The sequence below is a fragment of the Hyperolius riggenbachi genome, chromosome 11 (assembly GCF_040937935.1).
Source record: "Hyperolius riggenbachi isolate aHypRig1 chromosome 11, aHypRig1.pri, whole genome shotgun sequence".
Taxonomy (NCBI): Eukaryota; Metazoa; Chordata; class Amphibia; order Anura; family Hyperoliidae; genus Hyperolius; species Hyperolius riggenbachi.
Window position 1 is genome coordinate 24,994,489 of NC_090656.1, and position 16,443 is coordinate 25,010,931.

At 46.8% G+C, this 16,443-nt stretch overlaps 1 protein-coding gene across 1 annotated transcript in view; it reads right to left on the minus strand.

Moving 5' to 3' along the window:
* Nucleotides 1-16,443, minus strand: part of POP4 (POP4 homolog, ribonuclease P/MRP subunit) — a 47,251-nt gene that overhangs the window by 16,475 nt on the left and 14,333 nt on the right. The window contains exon 3 of the mRNA XM_068261794.1: nt 4,211-4,431. Coding sequence (XP_068117895.1) covers nt 4,211-4,431 — 221 coding nt within the window. The remainder of the gene's footprint in view (nt 1-4,210; nt 4,432-16,443) is intronic.

The window sequence follows — 16,443 nt, forward strand, 5'->3', positions numbered from 1 at the left end:
CTAAATGGCATTATAGATATGAGAGACTGAAAAATTAGCCTTATATGCGAGTATATACAGTATATCTTACTTACCCTATATACCTCCCTTTCCCTGATCAAATACATCCTACACTATATTGGGCTCTCGGTGTCCCTGTGGTTTCCCTTATCTCAAGCTGTCTCTGGGCTGGTGCACACCAGAGCGGTTCTGAAGCATTTTTTTAAACCGCTTGCAGGGGAAACTGCTTGGCTAATGAAAGTGAATGGGCTGGTGCACACCAGAGCGGTTCATTTTTTCCACTAACGCAAACTCGGGGGCTGCAGCATTTTTTAAATTTCTGAGGCGTTTCTGCCTCAATGTTAAAGTATAGGAAAGTGGAAAACCGCTCTTAAAAACACTACATCGGAGCAGTTTTCCAGGCGTTTTTGTTACAGAAGCTGTTTAGTAACAGTTTTCACTGTAACAATATATAACATCTGCTACACAAAAACGCTCCAGAAAACGTTAGGCATGTTTAGAAAACAGGCCTAGAATGGCTCTGAAATCTGCTTCAAAAACCTGTAGCGTTTTGCAGATCTGCTAGAGGTTTTTGGTGTGCACTGGGCCTCTCACTGTTTCTTAGCTGTTTATGTGCTTCAGAACACAGGACTGTACTGGGACCCAAGTTGGTTGAAGAGCTCAGAGAAGCTCTTATTTGCATAGAAAACAACTGAAGCTTTTTAACTCTTCCTGTACTGGAAAACAATATGAGACTCTTTTCTACTAATGTTCTACAGCAGGGGTCTCAAACTCGCGGCCCGCGGGCCATTTGCGGACCTCGGTACAATATTTTGTGGCCCTCGCCGGCAAAAGCAAAAGAGACACGGAAGCGAACTATTTTACCTTATAGTTCACTTCAGTGCTCCCAAGTAATCCGCCGCATCCCCGCCGCTAAACGAGGGCTGCAGTGCCCGCAAATCCCTTGGGCAAACATCCACGACTGCGCTGAGGGGCAGAGCTGGCAGCTGTAGCTCTGCCCCTCCTGACGTCAATCGCCGCACGGATTCCAGCTCTGCCTCTCCTGACGTCAATCGCCGCATGGATCGCCGCCTCTCCCCGCCCCTCTCTGTGAAGGAAGAGTGAGAGGGGCGGGCAGAGGCGGCGATCCGCCGCGATTGACGTCAGGAGGGGCAGAGCTGAAGCTGAAAGCTCTGCCCCTTCCAGGAAATGCCGGCGGATTGCCCCCCAGGGGATTTGGGGGCTCTGCAGCCCTCGTTTTGCGGCGGGGACACGGCGGATTACTTGTAATGGGAGCACTGAAGCGAACTATAAGGTAGGACACTTCATGTTCAGAAGAAATAATTAAAACTGTTAATAATGACATTAGAGGACTTTTTTTTGTGAACTCCCTTATGCGGCCCAGCCTCATCCTGACTTTGACTCCTGCGGCCCCCAGGTAAATAGAGTTTGAGACCCCTGTTCTACAGTATGTTTTAGCTGTACTACACATACAATTAATTATCTCATACGTTTATTTTCCATTCAGGTTTGCTTTAAAGGGACTCCGAGCAGTGCAGAAACTACGGAAAGATGCATATCATTTTAAAGCTCTCTTTCTCCTCTTTCCAATGATATACAAACTGCCGCCCTACGCCTTTTAGTTTTCGCTATTTTCGCGATTGAAATGGCCGCAGACGCGATTTCGATCGCGAAAATAGAGAAAACTAAAAGGCGTAGGGCGACGATTTAGGTGTTGTCAGAAAGAGGAGAAAGAGCTTTAAAATGATATCCATCTTTCCATAGTTACATTGTATTACACAGGGCGACTTTTTCAGCAGAATGGAGCTGCTGACTTTAGGAAAAAGTCACCCTGTGTAATACAATGTAACTATGGAAAGATGGATATCATTTTAAAGCTCTCTTTCTCCTTTTTCTGACGACACCTAAAGTTCTCTTTCTCCTCTTTTCAATGATATATAAACCGCCGCCCTACGCCTTTTAGTTTTCTCTATTTTCGCAATCGAATTCGCGGCCACGGCAATTTCCATTGCGAAAATAGCAAAAACTAAAAGGCGTAGGGCAGCGGTTTATATATCATTGGAAAGAGGAGAAAGAGAGCTTTAAAATGATATGCATCTTTCCATAGTTTCTGCACTGCTCGGAGTCCCTTTAAAGGATACCCTAATGCAAAAAAAACTATTTAACGGGGGGAGCAGGCATGTGTGGTGGGCTCTCCTCATGCCCACCGCTCCCCCGTTCACAACTACAAAGAGTGCCTGGGCAGAGCGCTCCTGCCGCGTGATCAAGGACGCACATCTGCCGGGCAGCCTCTGCGCAGTCAGCCATGACCACCCCGACCAGGAAGTAAGTTCTAGGGATCAATATGTGGTAAAGAAGGAGGGTGGAGGAGAACAGGGGGAGTATTTAAATTGTTTTTTGCACTAAGGTATCCTTTAAGCTTTTGGGTAACACTGGCGTAAATCCTACGCCACCCTTGTGGCCACCTAACTCTGATGTGGCGTAGGATTTACGCCACCCACCGTTTACGCTCCCGACGCGATCGTGCGCACCCGAGAGGGGAGATTAAACTGTCATATGACAGTTGACATCTCCCCTCAGTGATCAGGAACATCGTGTATGGCTTCGGATCACGTGATCACTATGATCGCCGGCGTATCGTAGTGATCCCTGTTACTGATGCGGCGGTGGGGGAGAAAGAGGAGGATCCACTGACCTTCCTGCTGTTCCCACGGCGATTGGCGCTCCCCTCCACTATGGCCGGCATCCCCGCTCGCTCTAACATCAGTGATGTCATCAACCCACGACCCGGAAGTGAGCGGCAGTACGAGCAGGGATGCTGGCCGTAACAGAGGGGTCCACTGCAGCTCATCGCTGGAGCCTGGAAGGTGAGTAAAGGCTGCTGGCTACAGGGGGGACATCTGGCTACAGGGGGGGGGGGGGCACAGTGCCCAGGTACCAAAAGTGGGGATCTGACTGCCTGACCCCCCCAAACGCACCCTCCTCCCCTGGTCTTTAAGGGGGGTTAGTCAGCCGGTCCCCAATAGATTAAAGGATACCCGAGGTGAATGAGACGTGTATGTACGTAGTACAAATAACTGGGCTATGTTCCTTTTTTTTCCCCTTTCTCTGCCTGAAAGAATTAAACATCAGGTATGTAAATGTCAGTTCCTGTCTGAATCAGGACAGGGTCAGACTACAGTGTGACCCTCACTGATAAAAAATTACAACTATATGACACTTTCCTAGCAGAAAATGGCTTCTGAGAGCAGGAAAGAGATAAAAAGGGTCAATAGTTCATAGATTTTAGCTCTGCCATACTTCAATGAATGTGTCATTAAGCAAAAACAATATAACAGTAAAAATGTCAAAAATAGATTTAAATAGAAAATAAAACTGTGGAATATCTTAAAAGGTCATTTTTATGAGAAGCAGTAGAGATACAATTGTTTATTTCATTAGTTTATTTTCACCTCTGGTGTACTTTAAGTCTCATTCTTATTAACAATTATACTTGTGGGCACCTCCAAAACATGTATAACTTGTAAGACTTACCTGGAGTCTGCCCCGTATCCCTCTCTGGGAGCCGTGTACAGCCAGGTACCAGCTGTGATTACATCCCTGCCGCAGAACCTGGCTACACCAGCAAACTGGAAGGGCCCATTCATACTTCAGCGTTTTGTCGCAACTTTGGCAAAAACGCTCAAACGCTAGCGCTTTTTAAAAGCGCTCGTGTAAAAAAAAAACCTATGGGCCCGTTCGTACTTGGGCGATTTGCGCTTATAGCCGCGGAAAACGCGGAAAAACGCGAAACTCGTCGCCTGCACCATTTTCAGGTGATTTCCTGGCGATCGCGTTTCAGTGCTATAGAAGCGCTAAACGCGATCGCGGAAAAATAGCAGCAGTATTCAGTATTTTTCTGCGTGAAAAATCAGTCCTGCAAAACGCTGGTAAAAATCGCTGGCGTTTTCGAAACACAAGCCCTAAGACTTACCTGGAAGCTGCCCCATATCTCTCTCTGATGTCCTGTATTGCCGGTCACCAGCTGTGATAACGTGCCTGCGGCAGAACCCTGTTACCATAGCAAACTCTTTATAACTTATGTGGGTGGACTGGATGACCAGGTCAGAATAGCAATCCCCAGGGGAACACTGCCCCCCCCCCCCCCCCCCCATGGTGTACAAGAATCCATATCAGGGACCCAACAATGCACAGAGGAGGACAATCTCACTTTTGCTGCTCAGGCTTGATCTCGAACAGCTTCATGTCGCGCCGCTCCTTAGCGGTCAGCCCTTTTGACTTGCTGCGTTTCCGCTGCTTCTTCTTGCGAATGCGCCCCAGCACCACGGCTTTCCTCTCCAGGCATTCCTCCGGGGTCGTTTTACGCAGGTCTGGCATAGAGCGCCTCAGAAAGGCATTCACAAAGGCCTGCGATTTCTTGAATGACTGAATCTGAAGCACAAAACAAGTCACAATGCAAAAGAGGTTCCCATGATGCAGCGGACCAACACATTCAAGTCTTCTTTCTAGTCAGTCTGGGGGGAGGGTTGATATGGAAACACTACCATATGGGGGGTAAGGGGTGTCAAAGATCAGGGTAGAGGTGCTTAAAGTGTAACAGTCGGGCATAAAATCAAAAATCAATTATTTATTTTTATCTGGTAAGGAGGCTAACCAGGCAATCCAAAAGTTAAAATCACGCTTACTTTTCTTGTTGATAAATGATCAATCCCCCAGTTTACCTGACTCTTATTTGGTACACACAAAATTTGGTACACAAAAAGGAAGTTGCAGAGCATGCTGGGTTGTCCTTTTTTGCTTCCCTACTTCCCCTCAGACATAACTAATGCAGCCTGATTGGCTGAAGCCTCTTTCCCTCCTGTTTTCCCCTCCCACACCTCTGTTCCTCTCTGATTGGCCAATATTTATCATGCTGAGACAATGCACCTTCTATAGTGAAGGGCGGGCAATGCATACACAATCAAGCAGAGGAGAGTAAAGCAGGCCATACACTGGCTCGATTCACGGCCGTTTCGACAGCAGATCCGATCCTGGGATCGGATCTGCTGCCAATCGCTTGCGCTAAACGCACCCGCCGATCCGATTCCCTCCCGAAATCGGATCGGACCGTCGATCGCGCCGTGCGGGAAATTACCCTCGATCGCCCGGCGGTAGGAGCGCGTCGCTTGCGGCGTACGATTCGGGCCCGATCCGAGCATGTATACATTACCTGAAGCTGGCTCCGGGGTCCTCTTCTCCTCGCTGCACCGCATTTCCGCATGTCCCAGTGTACGCTTATACTTCCTGTGTCACTCCGGTGACCAGGAAGTTGAAATAGAGGGCGCTCTATTTGAACTTCCTGGTCACGGAGTAACACAGGAAGCGCCGGGATGGAGCAAGAACAGCGGTGCGGTGCAGTGCGGAGAAGATGCCCGGGAGCCAGCCTCAGGTAATGTATACGGGGGGGGGGGGGGACAGGCGGCAGGAGCAGCTGAACAGATTGTGATCGGTTTCAGGCTGAAATCGATTCACAATCTGTTTGCAGTAAAGGCAGCCATACGATCCCTATCTGATCAGATTCGATCAGATAGGGATCTGTCAGCTGGTCGATCTAATGGCACATCGACCAGTGTATGGCCACCTTTAGGATGGAAATGACATCAGGATTGGCTTCAAACGCGGACAGTGCAATACATATGTAAGTAGAGCAAGTATTTATATACAGGATCTTCTCAAAAAATTAGCATATTATGATAAAGTGCATTATTTTCTGTAATGTACTGATAAACATTAGACTTTCATATATTTTAGATTCAAATACACACAACTGAAGTAGTTCAAGCCTTTTGTTGTTTTAATATTGATGATTTTGACATACAGCTCATGAAAACCCAAATTTCCTATCTCAAAAAATTAGCATATTTCATCCGACCAATAAAAGAAAAGTGTTTTTAAAACAAAAAAAGTCAACCTTCAAATAATTATGTTCAGTTATGCACTCAATACTTGGTCGGGAATCCTTTTGCAGACATGACTGCTTCAATGTGGCGTGGCATGGAGGCAATCAGCCTGTGGCACTGCTCAGGTGTTATGGAAGCCCAGGATGCTTCGATAGCGGCCTTAAGCTCATCCAGAGTGTTGGGTCTTGCGTCTCTCAACTTTCTCTTCACAATATCCCACAGATTCTCTATGGGGTTCAGGTCAGGAGAGTTGGCAGGCCAATTGAGCACAGTAATCCCATGGTCAGTAAACCATTTACCAATGGTTTTGGCACTGAGAGCAGGTGCCAGGTCGTGCTGAAAAATGAAATCTTCATCTCCATAAAGCTTTTCAGCAGATGGAAGCATGAAGTGCTCCAAAATCTCCTGATAGCTAGCTGCATTGACCCTGCCCTTGATAAAACACAGTGGACCAACACCAGCAGCTGACATGGCACCCCAGACCATCACTGACTGTGGGTACTTGACACTGGACTTCAGGCATTTTGGCATTTCCCTCTCCCCAGTCTTCCTCCAGACTCTGGCACCTTGATTTCCGAATGACATGTAAAAGTTGCTTTCATCCGAAAAAAGTACTTTGGACCACTGAGCAACAGTCCAGTGCTGCTTCTCTGTAGTCCAGGTCAGGCGCTTCTGCCGCTGTTTCTGGTTCAAAAGTGGGTTCATGCTTCCATCTGCTGAAAAGCTTTATGGAGATGAAGATTTCATTTTTCAGCACGACCTGGCACCTGCTCACAGTGCCAAAACCACTGGTAAATGGTTTACTGATCATGGTATTACTGTGCTTAATTGGCCTGCCAACTCTCCTGACCTGAACCCCATAGAGAATCTGCGGGATATTGTGAAGAGAAAGTTGAGAGACGCTAGACCCAACACTCTGGTTGAGCTTAAGGCCGCTATCGAAGCATCCTGGGCCTCCATAACACCTGAGCAGTGCCACAGGCTGATTGCCTCCATGCCACGCCGCATTGAAGCAGTCATTTCTGCAAAAGGATTCCCGACCAAGTATTGAGTGCATAACTGAACATAATTATTTGAAGGTTGACTTTTTTTGTTTTAAAAACACTTTTCTTTTATTGGTCGGATGAAATATGCTAATTTTTTGAGATGGGAAATTTGGGTTTTCATGAGCTGTATGCCAAAATCATCAATATTAAAACAATAAAAGGCTTGAACTACTTCAGTTGTGTGTAATGAATCTAAAATATATAGCAAAGAAATGAACAGCGCTACTTAAAAACAGATGAGTGCTTACCTGCAAAAAAGTGCACACCCCACTCATGGGATTCAAATACACAATGAGCATACACATGACCTGTCTACCACTTGGAGGATGTTAGTTTCAGGATGTTAGAGGCGGCCTGGTGATGCGCTGATCCCACTTTTTTTTGCGCAATTCTCAATTTTACTGGTAGCGCGCCCAGGCTATGCATATGCATAGGTAGAATTTAGTTAGTGTTAGGTCCCCTCCCATGGAGGAAAGACTTCTTCGACAGTGGGAGGGACAAGTACCTAACAAATTGCAAATTGTTAGTGAAACTAACATCCTCCAAGTGGTAGACAGGTCATGTGTATGCTCATTGTGTATTTGAATCCCATGAGTGGGGTGTGCACTTTTTTGCAGGTAAGCACTCATCTGTTTTTAAGTAGCGCTGTTCATTTCTTTGCTATGTTTGATTGATTTATTTCTGGTCAGCTGCTCCCACTTAATAGTTTTCCTTTGGTGTATATGCAGAGCCTCTGTTTGGGTTCAAGGTGCGTTTGCAGTTTCTGGGGGGGCTCAGCGCATCTCTGAGCAGAGGCCATTCAGAGGCGGCCTGGTGATGCGCTGATCCCACTTTTTTTTGCGCAATTCTCAATTTTACTGGTAGCGCGCCCAGGCTATGCATATGCATAGGTAGAATTTAGTTAGTGTTAGGTCCCCTCCCATGGAGGAAAGACTTCTTCGACAGTGGGAGGGACAAGTACCTAACAAATTGCAAATTGTTAGTGAAACTAACATCCTCCAAGTGGTAGACAGGTCATGTGTATGCTCATTGTGTATTTGAATCCCATGAGTGGGGTGTGCACTTTTTTGCAGGTAAGCACTCATCTGTTTTTAAGTAGCGCTGTTCATTTCTTTGCTATGTTTGATTGATTTATTTCTGGTCAGCTGCTCCCACTTAATAGTTTTCCTTTGGTGTATATGCAGAGCCTCTGTTTGGGTTCAAGGTGCGTTTGCAGTTTCTGGGGGGGCTCAGCGCATCTCTGAGCAGAGGCCATTCAGAGGCGGCCTGGTGATGCGCTGATCCCACTTTTTTTTGCGCAATTCTCAATTTTACTGGTAGCGCGCCCAGGCTACGCATATGCATAGGTAGAATTTAGTTAGTGTTAGGTCCCCTCCCATGGAGGAAAGACTTCTTCGACAGTGGGAGGGACAAGTACCTAACAAATTGCAAATTGTTAGTGAAACTAACATCCTCCAAGTGGTAGACAGGTCATGTGTATGCTCATTGTGTATTTGAATCCCATGAGTGGGGTGTGCACTTTTTTGCAGGTAAGCACTCATCTGTTTTTAAGTAGCGCTGTTCATTTCTTTGCTATGTTTGATTGATTTATTTCTGGTCAGCTGCTCCCACTTAATAGTTTTCCTTTGGTGTATATGCAGAGCCTCTGTTTGGGTTCAAGGTGCGTTTGCAGTTTCTGGGGGGGCTCAGCGCATCTCTGAGCAGAGGCCATTCAGAGGCGGCCTGGTGATGCGCTGATCCCACTTTTTTTTGCGCAATTCTCAATTTTACTGGTAGCGCGCCCAGGCTATGCATATGCATAGGTAGAATTTAGTTAGTGTTAGGTCCCCTCCCATGGAGGAAAGACTTCTTCGACAGTGGGAGGGACAAGTACCTAACAAATTGCAAATTGTTAGTGAAACTAACATCCTCCAAGTGGTAGACAGGTCATGTGTATGCTCATTGTGTATTTGAATCCCATGAGTGGGGTGTGCACTTTTTTGCAGGTAAGCACTCATCTGTTTTTAAGTAGCGCTGTTCATTTCTTTGCTATGTTTGATTGATTTATTTCTGGTCAGCTGCTCCCACTTAATAGTTTTCCTTTGGTGTATATGCAGAGCCTCTGTTTGGGTTCAAGGTGCGTTTGCAGTTTCTGGGGGGGCTCAGCGCATCTCTGAGCAGAGGCCATTCAGAGGCGGCCTGGTGATGCGCTGATCCCACTTTTTTTTGCGCAATTCTCAATTTTACTGGTAGCGCGCCCAGGCTATGCATATGCATAGGTAGAATTTAGTTAGTGTTAGGTCCCCTCCCATGGAGGAAAGACTTCTTCGACAGTGGGAGGGACAAGTACCTAACAAATTGCAAATTGTTAGTGAAACTAACATCCTCCAAGTGGTAGACAGGTCATGTGTATGCTCATTGTGTATTTGAATCCCATGAGTGGGGTGTGCACTTTTTTGCAGGTAAGCACTCATCTGTTTTTAAGTAGCGCTGTTCATTTCTTTGCTATGTTTGATTGATTTATTTCTGGTCAGCTGCTCCCACTTAATAGTTTTCCTTTGGTGTATATGCAGAGCCTCTGTTTGGGTTCAAGGTGCGTTTGCAGTTTCTGGGGGGGCTCAGCGCATCTCTGAGCAGAGGCCATTCAGAGGCGGCCTGGTGATGCGCTGATCCCACTTTTTTTTGCGCAATTCTCAATTTTACTGGTAGCGCGCCCAGGCTATGCATATGCATAGGTAGAATTTAGTTAGTGTTAGGTCCCCTCCCATGGAGGAAAGACTTCTTCGACAGTGGGAGGGACAAGTACCTAACAAATTGCAAATTGTTAGTGAAACTAACATCCTCCAAGTGGTAGACAGGTCATGTGTATGCTCATTGTGTATTTGAATCCCATGAGTGGGGTGTGCACTTTTTTGCAGGTAAGCACTCATCTGTTTTTAAGTAGCGCTGTTCATTTCTTTGCTATGTTTGATTGATTTATTTCTGGTCAGCTGCTCCCACTTAATAGTTTTCCTTTGGTGTATATGCAGAGCCTCTGTTTGGGTTCAAGGTGCGTTTGCAGTTTCTGGGGGGGCTCAGCGCATCTCTGAGCAGAGGCCATTCAGAGGCGGCCTGGTGATGCGCTGATCCCACTTTTTTTTGCGCAATTCTCAATTTTACTGGTAGCGCGCCCAGGCTATGCATATGCATAGGTAGAATTTAGTTAGTGTTAGGTCCCCTCCCATGGAGGAAAGACTTCTTCGACAGTGGGAGGGACAAGTACCTAACAAATTGCAAATTGTTAGTGAAACTAACATCCTCCAAGTGGTAGACAGGTCATGTGTATGCTCATTGTGTATTTGAATCCCATGAGTGGGGTGTGCACTTTTTTGCAGGTAAGCACTCATCTGTTTTTAAGTAGCGCTGTTCATTTCTTTGCTATGTTTGATTGATTTATTTCTGGTCAGCTGCTCCCACTTAATAGTTTTCCTTTGGTGTATATGCAGAGCCTCTGTTTGGGTTCAAGGTGCGTTTGCAGTTTCTGGGGGGGCTCAGCGCATCTCTGAGCAGAGGCCATTCAGAGGCGGCCTGGTGATGCGCTGATCCCACTTTTTTTTGCGCAATCTAAAATATATGAAAGTCTAATGTTTATCAGTACATTACAGAAAATAATGAACTTTATCACAATATGCTAATTTTTTGAGAAGATCCTGTATATATATATATGTGTGTTTTTTCTCTGAGATAGGATGGCTGACAGCTCCACTTTAACAGCCTTAAAGTGGACCTGAACTCTTGCACAAGACTCAAGAAAAACACCCTGTATGTTTTTAGAGAGATAAAGGCTGATTTCCAGGTGCTTGAGGGAAACCGTTATGCAAATCGCATTGGCATGCGATTGACACACGTTTTTCATGCGTTCCTATGTACTCTATGGAGCTGCGATTGCGCTTGGAACGCTGCAGAACTGCGCTTGCGATTTTGGAAAAAACGGATTGCACCAGTGGAAATAGAGCACCGCGATTTACATGTTAATCGCGGTGCTATTGCGATTCCGATGCGATTAACGCAGCGCAGCGCACCTAGTGGAAAAGGGCCCTAAGCCTGTTTAATTAACCCTTATCTGTAATGCTGGGAATACACAATGAGTTTTTTAGCAGATAGATGGCTCAATAGATCATTTACAACAGGTCCGATCTGATTTAATTTTTTTTCTGATCGATTTTCTCATAGAAGTGAACGGTAATCGATCGGAAAAACCATCGGAAAATTGACCAGTAAATTTGCTAAAAAAACTCATTGTGTATTAAAGAGACACTGAAGCGAGACTAAATCTCGCTTCAGCTCTCATATATAGCAGGGGCATGTGTGCCTCTGCTAAAACGCCACTATCCCGCGGCTGAACGAGGGTCCCTGATCCCCCAACCCACCCCCCGCAAACCTTGGTCGCAGACTTGGTCGCTGATTTTCTCTTCCTGGAGGCAGGGCTAACGGCTGCAGCCCTGCCTCACAGCGCGTCTATCAGACGCGCATCGCCGCCTCTCCCCCGCCCCTCTCAGTGAAAGAAGACTGAGAGGGGCGGGGGAGAGGCGGAGATACGCGCTGACAGACGCGCATGGGGCAGGGCTGGGGCGGTTAGCCCTTCCCCAATGCGGAAGCGCTCCCCCGCATTACGGAGGGGATTTGGGGGGACAGGGACCACCGTTAAGCCGCAGGATAGCGGCGTTTTAGCAGGGGCACACGTGCCCCTGCTATATATGAGGTCTGAAGCGAGATCTATTCTCGCTTCAGACTCTCTTTAAGTAGCATAAGTTATGAGAAGTGTAGCTTGATCTCTCAGCTGTGTCAGCACAAACTCAGCAGTCCTTGGCAGATACAGCTAATATGCAAATACAGGATGTTAACCCTATGCCTGCTTCCATGAAAGCAGGAAGTAGACACACTGCAGATTTATTGCAAGATTTGTATCAGCTGTAACAAAGAAATTTTTTCCTTTAAAGGTTATTATGCTGCTGCTTATCTTTTAGAGCAGACAGGAAGTTCTGAGCTCAGGTCCGCTTAAACAAAATATTGGTCTTGCAGCTGATGATAGCGATCACCTGGAGGAATTACGTCGAACCAGATCTGTATTTTTAGATTAGCGTTAGGTCTTCCCCAAGGGGGTACGTCACAGCCGTGGGAAAGTCTATCAGGTTATAATTTGTGCACATATTATCACTGAAGCCAACACCCCCCCTTTGCTGGAGTGAAAGCTAGGTGTGTAATTTAGTCCAGTAGTTATTGGAGCTCTGCACATCATTGCAGATAAATCACTCAGGTATAGGTTCACCCCACACTGACGCTGTGTTCCCCCCCCCCCCCCCCCCTGTGCCTGCAATGAGTGTTGTGTGTACTGTAGTCCAGTAGTTACTGGAGCTCTGCACATCTATGCAAAAAAAATCATTCAGGTATGAGTTTTGAAAGCGCTGCCATTCCTCCTGCTGTGTGAATTGAATGTAAGTATACTAGAGGCCAGCTGCATTCACAGTTTCAAAATCATTTCAAAAAGCTTTAGATTAGAATTAGTACACAATTTGCATCTGCTTTGCATTCAGGGTGTGTATTTAGTTCCAGAGGGGCTCTGCATTGCCTCTGTAGGCTTGCAATTAGATGCATCCATGAGCGCTGTCACCAGTCTGTATAACCTGATGCACACCAGAGGAGTTTTTCTAAGCGTTTTGAGTTTTTAAATCTGCTGCTAATGTTATCCTATGTGTCTGTGCACACTGGAGCAATGAGGTTTTGTAAAAAAAACCATAGCATTACATTGGGAAGAGCTTTTAGAGGTTTCAAAAGCTCTTCCCAATGTAATGCTATGGGTTTTTTTACAAAACCTCATTGCTCCAGTGTGCACAGACACATAGGATAACATTAGCAGCAGATTTAAAAACTCAAAACGCTCAGAAAAACTCCTCTGGTGTGCACCAGGCCATAGTTTGTTTTATGAAATGTGTATCCCATTTGTTTGACTAGCTGCACTGGAAATATTGTGTTTTTATCGCTAGATTAGCGTTAGGTCTTCCCAAAGGGGGTACATCACCGCCGTGGCGAAGTCTATTAGGTTATAATTTGTGCACATATTATCCCTGAAGCTAACACCCCACTTTGCCTGTAGTGAAAGCTAGGTGTGTATTTTAGTCCAGTAGTTACTGGAGCTCTGCACATCATGGCAGATAAATCATTCAGGTATAGGTTCACCCCACACTGAAGCTATGTCCCCCCCCCCCCCCCCGTGTGCCTGCAATGAGTGTTGTGTGTACTTTAGTCCAGTAGTTATTGGAGCTCTGCACATCTATGCAAAAAAAAAAATCATTCAGGTACGAGTTTTGAAAGCGCTGCCATTCCTCCTGCTGTTTGCCAGATCTGTATTTCACCCTTAACCTCCCTGGCGGTTAATTTTTTTTTTCCTAATTGAAAAAATCCTTTTTTAAAAAATTTTTTTTTTTTGTTTCATGTAAAGCTACCAGAGTGGTAGCTACATGAAACACCACTAGAGGGCGCATGTGGCCCTCTAGTCCGATCGTCGCCGGCATCTATAGCAAACAGGGGAACGCGTATATAACGCGTTCCCCTGTTTGGCTTCTCCTGCCGCCATGGCAACGATCGGGATGACGTCATGGACGTCAGCCGACGTCCGGCACACCCGATCCAGCCCATAGCGCTGCCCGGAACTCATTGATCCGGGCAGCGCAGGGCTCTGGCGGGGGGGGCCCTCTTCAGCCGCTGCGTGCGGCCGATCGCCGCAGAGCGGCGGCGATCAAGCTGTGCGCGCGGCTAGCAAAGTGCTGGCTGCGCGCACAGCAATTTACAGCACACAAATCACCCCACCAGGGGCTGAGATCTCCCCCTGCGCGGCATAGCCAGAGCTCAGCTCGGGCTTACCGCCAGGGAGGTTAATGCAGAGCTCAACTCAGAACTTCCTCTCTGCTCTAAAAGATACGCAACAGCATGATAATCTTTCAAGAAAAACATTTCTTTGTTACAGCATACAGAACTCCTGCAATATATCTGCAGTGTGTCTACTTCCTGCTTTCATGGAAGCAGACAAAGGGTTCTTAACTCTAAAAACACATAGGGTGCATTTCTCTCTGTTTTACACAGGGCTTCCCGAAAGCCCTTTGCAGCTGGCATGTGCCCTCACAGCTCCTCCAGTGTCCTCCAGTCCCTGCTGCGCGTTAGTTTCGTTTTCGGATGACTTTCGCCTTGCCTCCGTCAATTGCGCTTGTGCAGGACGCGCTTGATGCCGGCAAGGCGGACAAGAATACGTGTGGCCGGGGGCCGACTCTCAGTATTCCGAAAACAAAACGAATGCGCAGCGGGGGCCGGAGGACAATCGAGGAGCTGCGAGGGCACAGGACGGCTGCTGGGGGCACAGGACGGCTGCTGGAGCTTGGGGAAGCCCCCTGTAAGTGAAACTGCTTTTTAGTTTGAAGGGTTAAGGTTCCCTTTAAAGCAGATCCGAGATGAAAAACTATAACAAGTAACTTGTCTATATATCTTATCTAAAGTTTAGATAGTTTACACATCAAATCTAGCTGAAAACAGCTTCAATAGAATATGATTATTTCTTCCTGTGATACAATGGCAGCAGCCATGTTGTTTGTAAACATTACACACAGGAAAGTTTATCTGCATCTTCTGTGAAAAAAACCTAATCCCCCCCCTCCTCCCCTCTGCCTCTGAAATCTCTGACTAGTAATACCCTCCCTCCTCCTGCCCAGACTGAGCTCCCATGAGTCCTTGCTACTGCCAAGCCTCTCTGAAAAACTGTGGGCGAGGCTTGTTTAGTTTATAGGGAGAGCATTAAAACAAAAAAGTATTTGGCTTGAGGAATGCCCTATAAACAACAGGAAAGGAACACAATTATGCAATGAGTAAAAGTTCATCTCGGATCCACTTTAAAGCGGAATATAACCCTGCATTTCAACTTTGCTCTAAAACATTATTTACAGTATATTATATGCAACCAGCATTTTTTTTTTACTAGATCAGCATTGGAAGGGTTACACAGAGCTTTAAAGTCCCTGGAGAGAACTGCAGACGCATCCGAGCTTACATAGATACATTTTGTTTACTTAAATGTATCTAAGTGTGGCATGTGACTCACTCTCTCTGACTGTGCAGGAGCTGGAGGAAAGCCGAAGAGTGTGTAACATTTATCACTTGTTACATTCTATTTAGTTAAATGTATCTATCTGAACTTCTGAAGTTCTCTCCACGGAACTTTAACCTCTTGACGACCAGCTAACGCCGATCGGCGTAAACTGGTCGTCTGCGGGTTACCATGGAAACGGCCGCTCGATCGAGCGGCCTTTCCATGTCAGTTCACAGAGGGTGTCTCTGTGAACAGCCGGAGAGCCGCCGATCGCGGCCCTCCGGCAAAATGTAAACACGCGGGGAAGAAATCCCCGCTGTTTACATCATACGGCGCTGCTGCGCAGCAGCGCCGTAGAGGAGATCGGCGATCCCCGGCCTCTGATTGGCCGGGGATCGCCGGCATCTGATAGGCGGAAGCCTATCCTTCAATGCACAAAACGGAACTCCGTCCTGCGCATTACGGAGAGAGGGAGGGAGGGAGGTAAGGAGGCAGAGGGCGGAAACGGCTGCGGAGGGGGGCTTTGAGGAGCCCCCCCCCGCAAAACGCAGATGGCCGGCGGCGATCAGACCCCCCCCCCCCCCCCCGGCAGGACATCCCCTAGTGGGGAAAAAAGGGGGGGGGGAAGTCTGATCGCCCTGGCATAATACTGATCTGTGCTGCGGGCTGGAGAGCCCACGCAGCACAGATCAGCCAATACAGCCCTGGTCGGCAAGTGGTTAAAGCTCTGTGTTTAACCCTTCCAATGCTGGTCTAGTAAAAAAAAAATGCTGGTTGCATATAATATGCTGTAAATAATGTTTTAGAGCAAAGTTGAAATGCAGGGTTATATTCCGCTTTAAGTATAGGGACACTGCCAGGAAATACCATGAAATACAGCAGTCTGCAGCTTGAAAATGGGCCATTCGAATTCCGCCTTGCTGAGCTGAGACTGGTCCAAGCTGCATAAAATCTGCATAATCTTGTAAACGGAAGGGAGTGCGGCAGCAGCAAAGATGAAGAGGATCCTGGCCAGCAAGAGCTGCAGCATTCATCGGCTGCCCCCTACTGACGTAATATGCAGCCTTTTCTCTTCATCTGTGACTTACAATTGCAATCTGATCCCTCAGCTGTGTCAGCTGGCTGCCTCGGCAAAGCAGCTCATTTGTAAACACAGGATGTTAACCCTACGTCAGCTTCCATGAAAGCAGGAAGTAGACACACTGCAGATTCATTTCAGGAGTTGTATCAGCTGTAACAAAGAAATGTTTTTCTGTAAAGGTTATTATGCTGGTGCTAATGTTTTAGAGCAGAAAGGAAGTTTTGAGTTCATGTCCGCTTTAAGTTGCAGGTGTACTTTAATAAAGTAACCAAGCAGCTCAGGGTG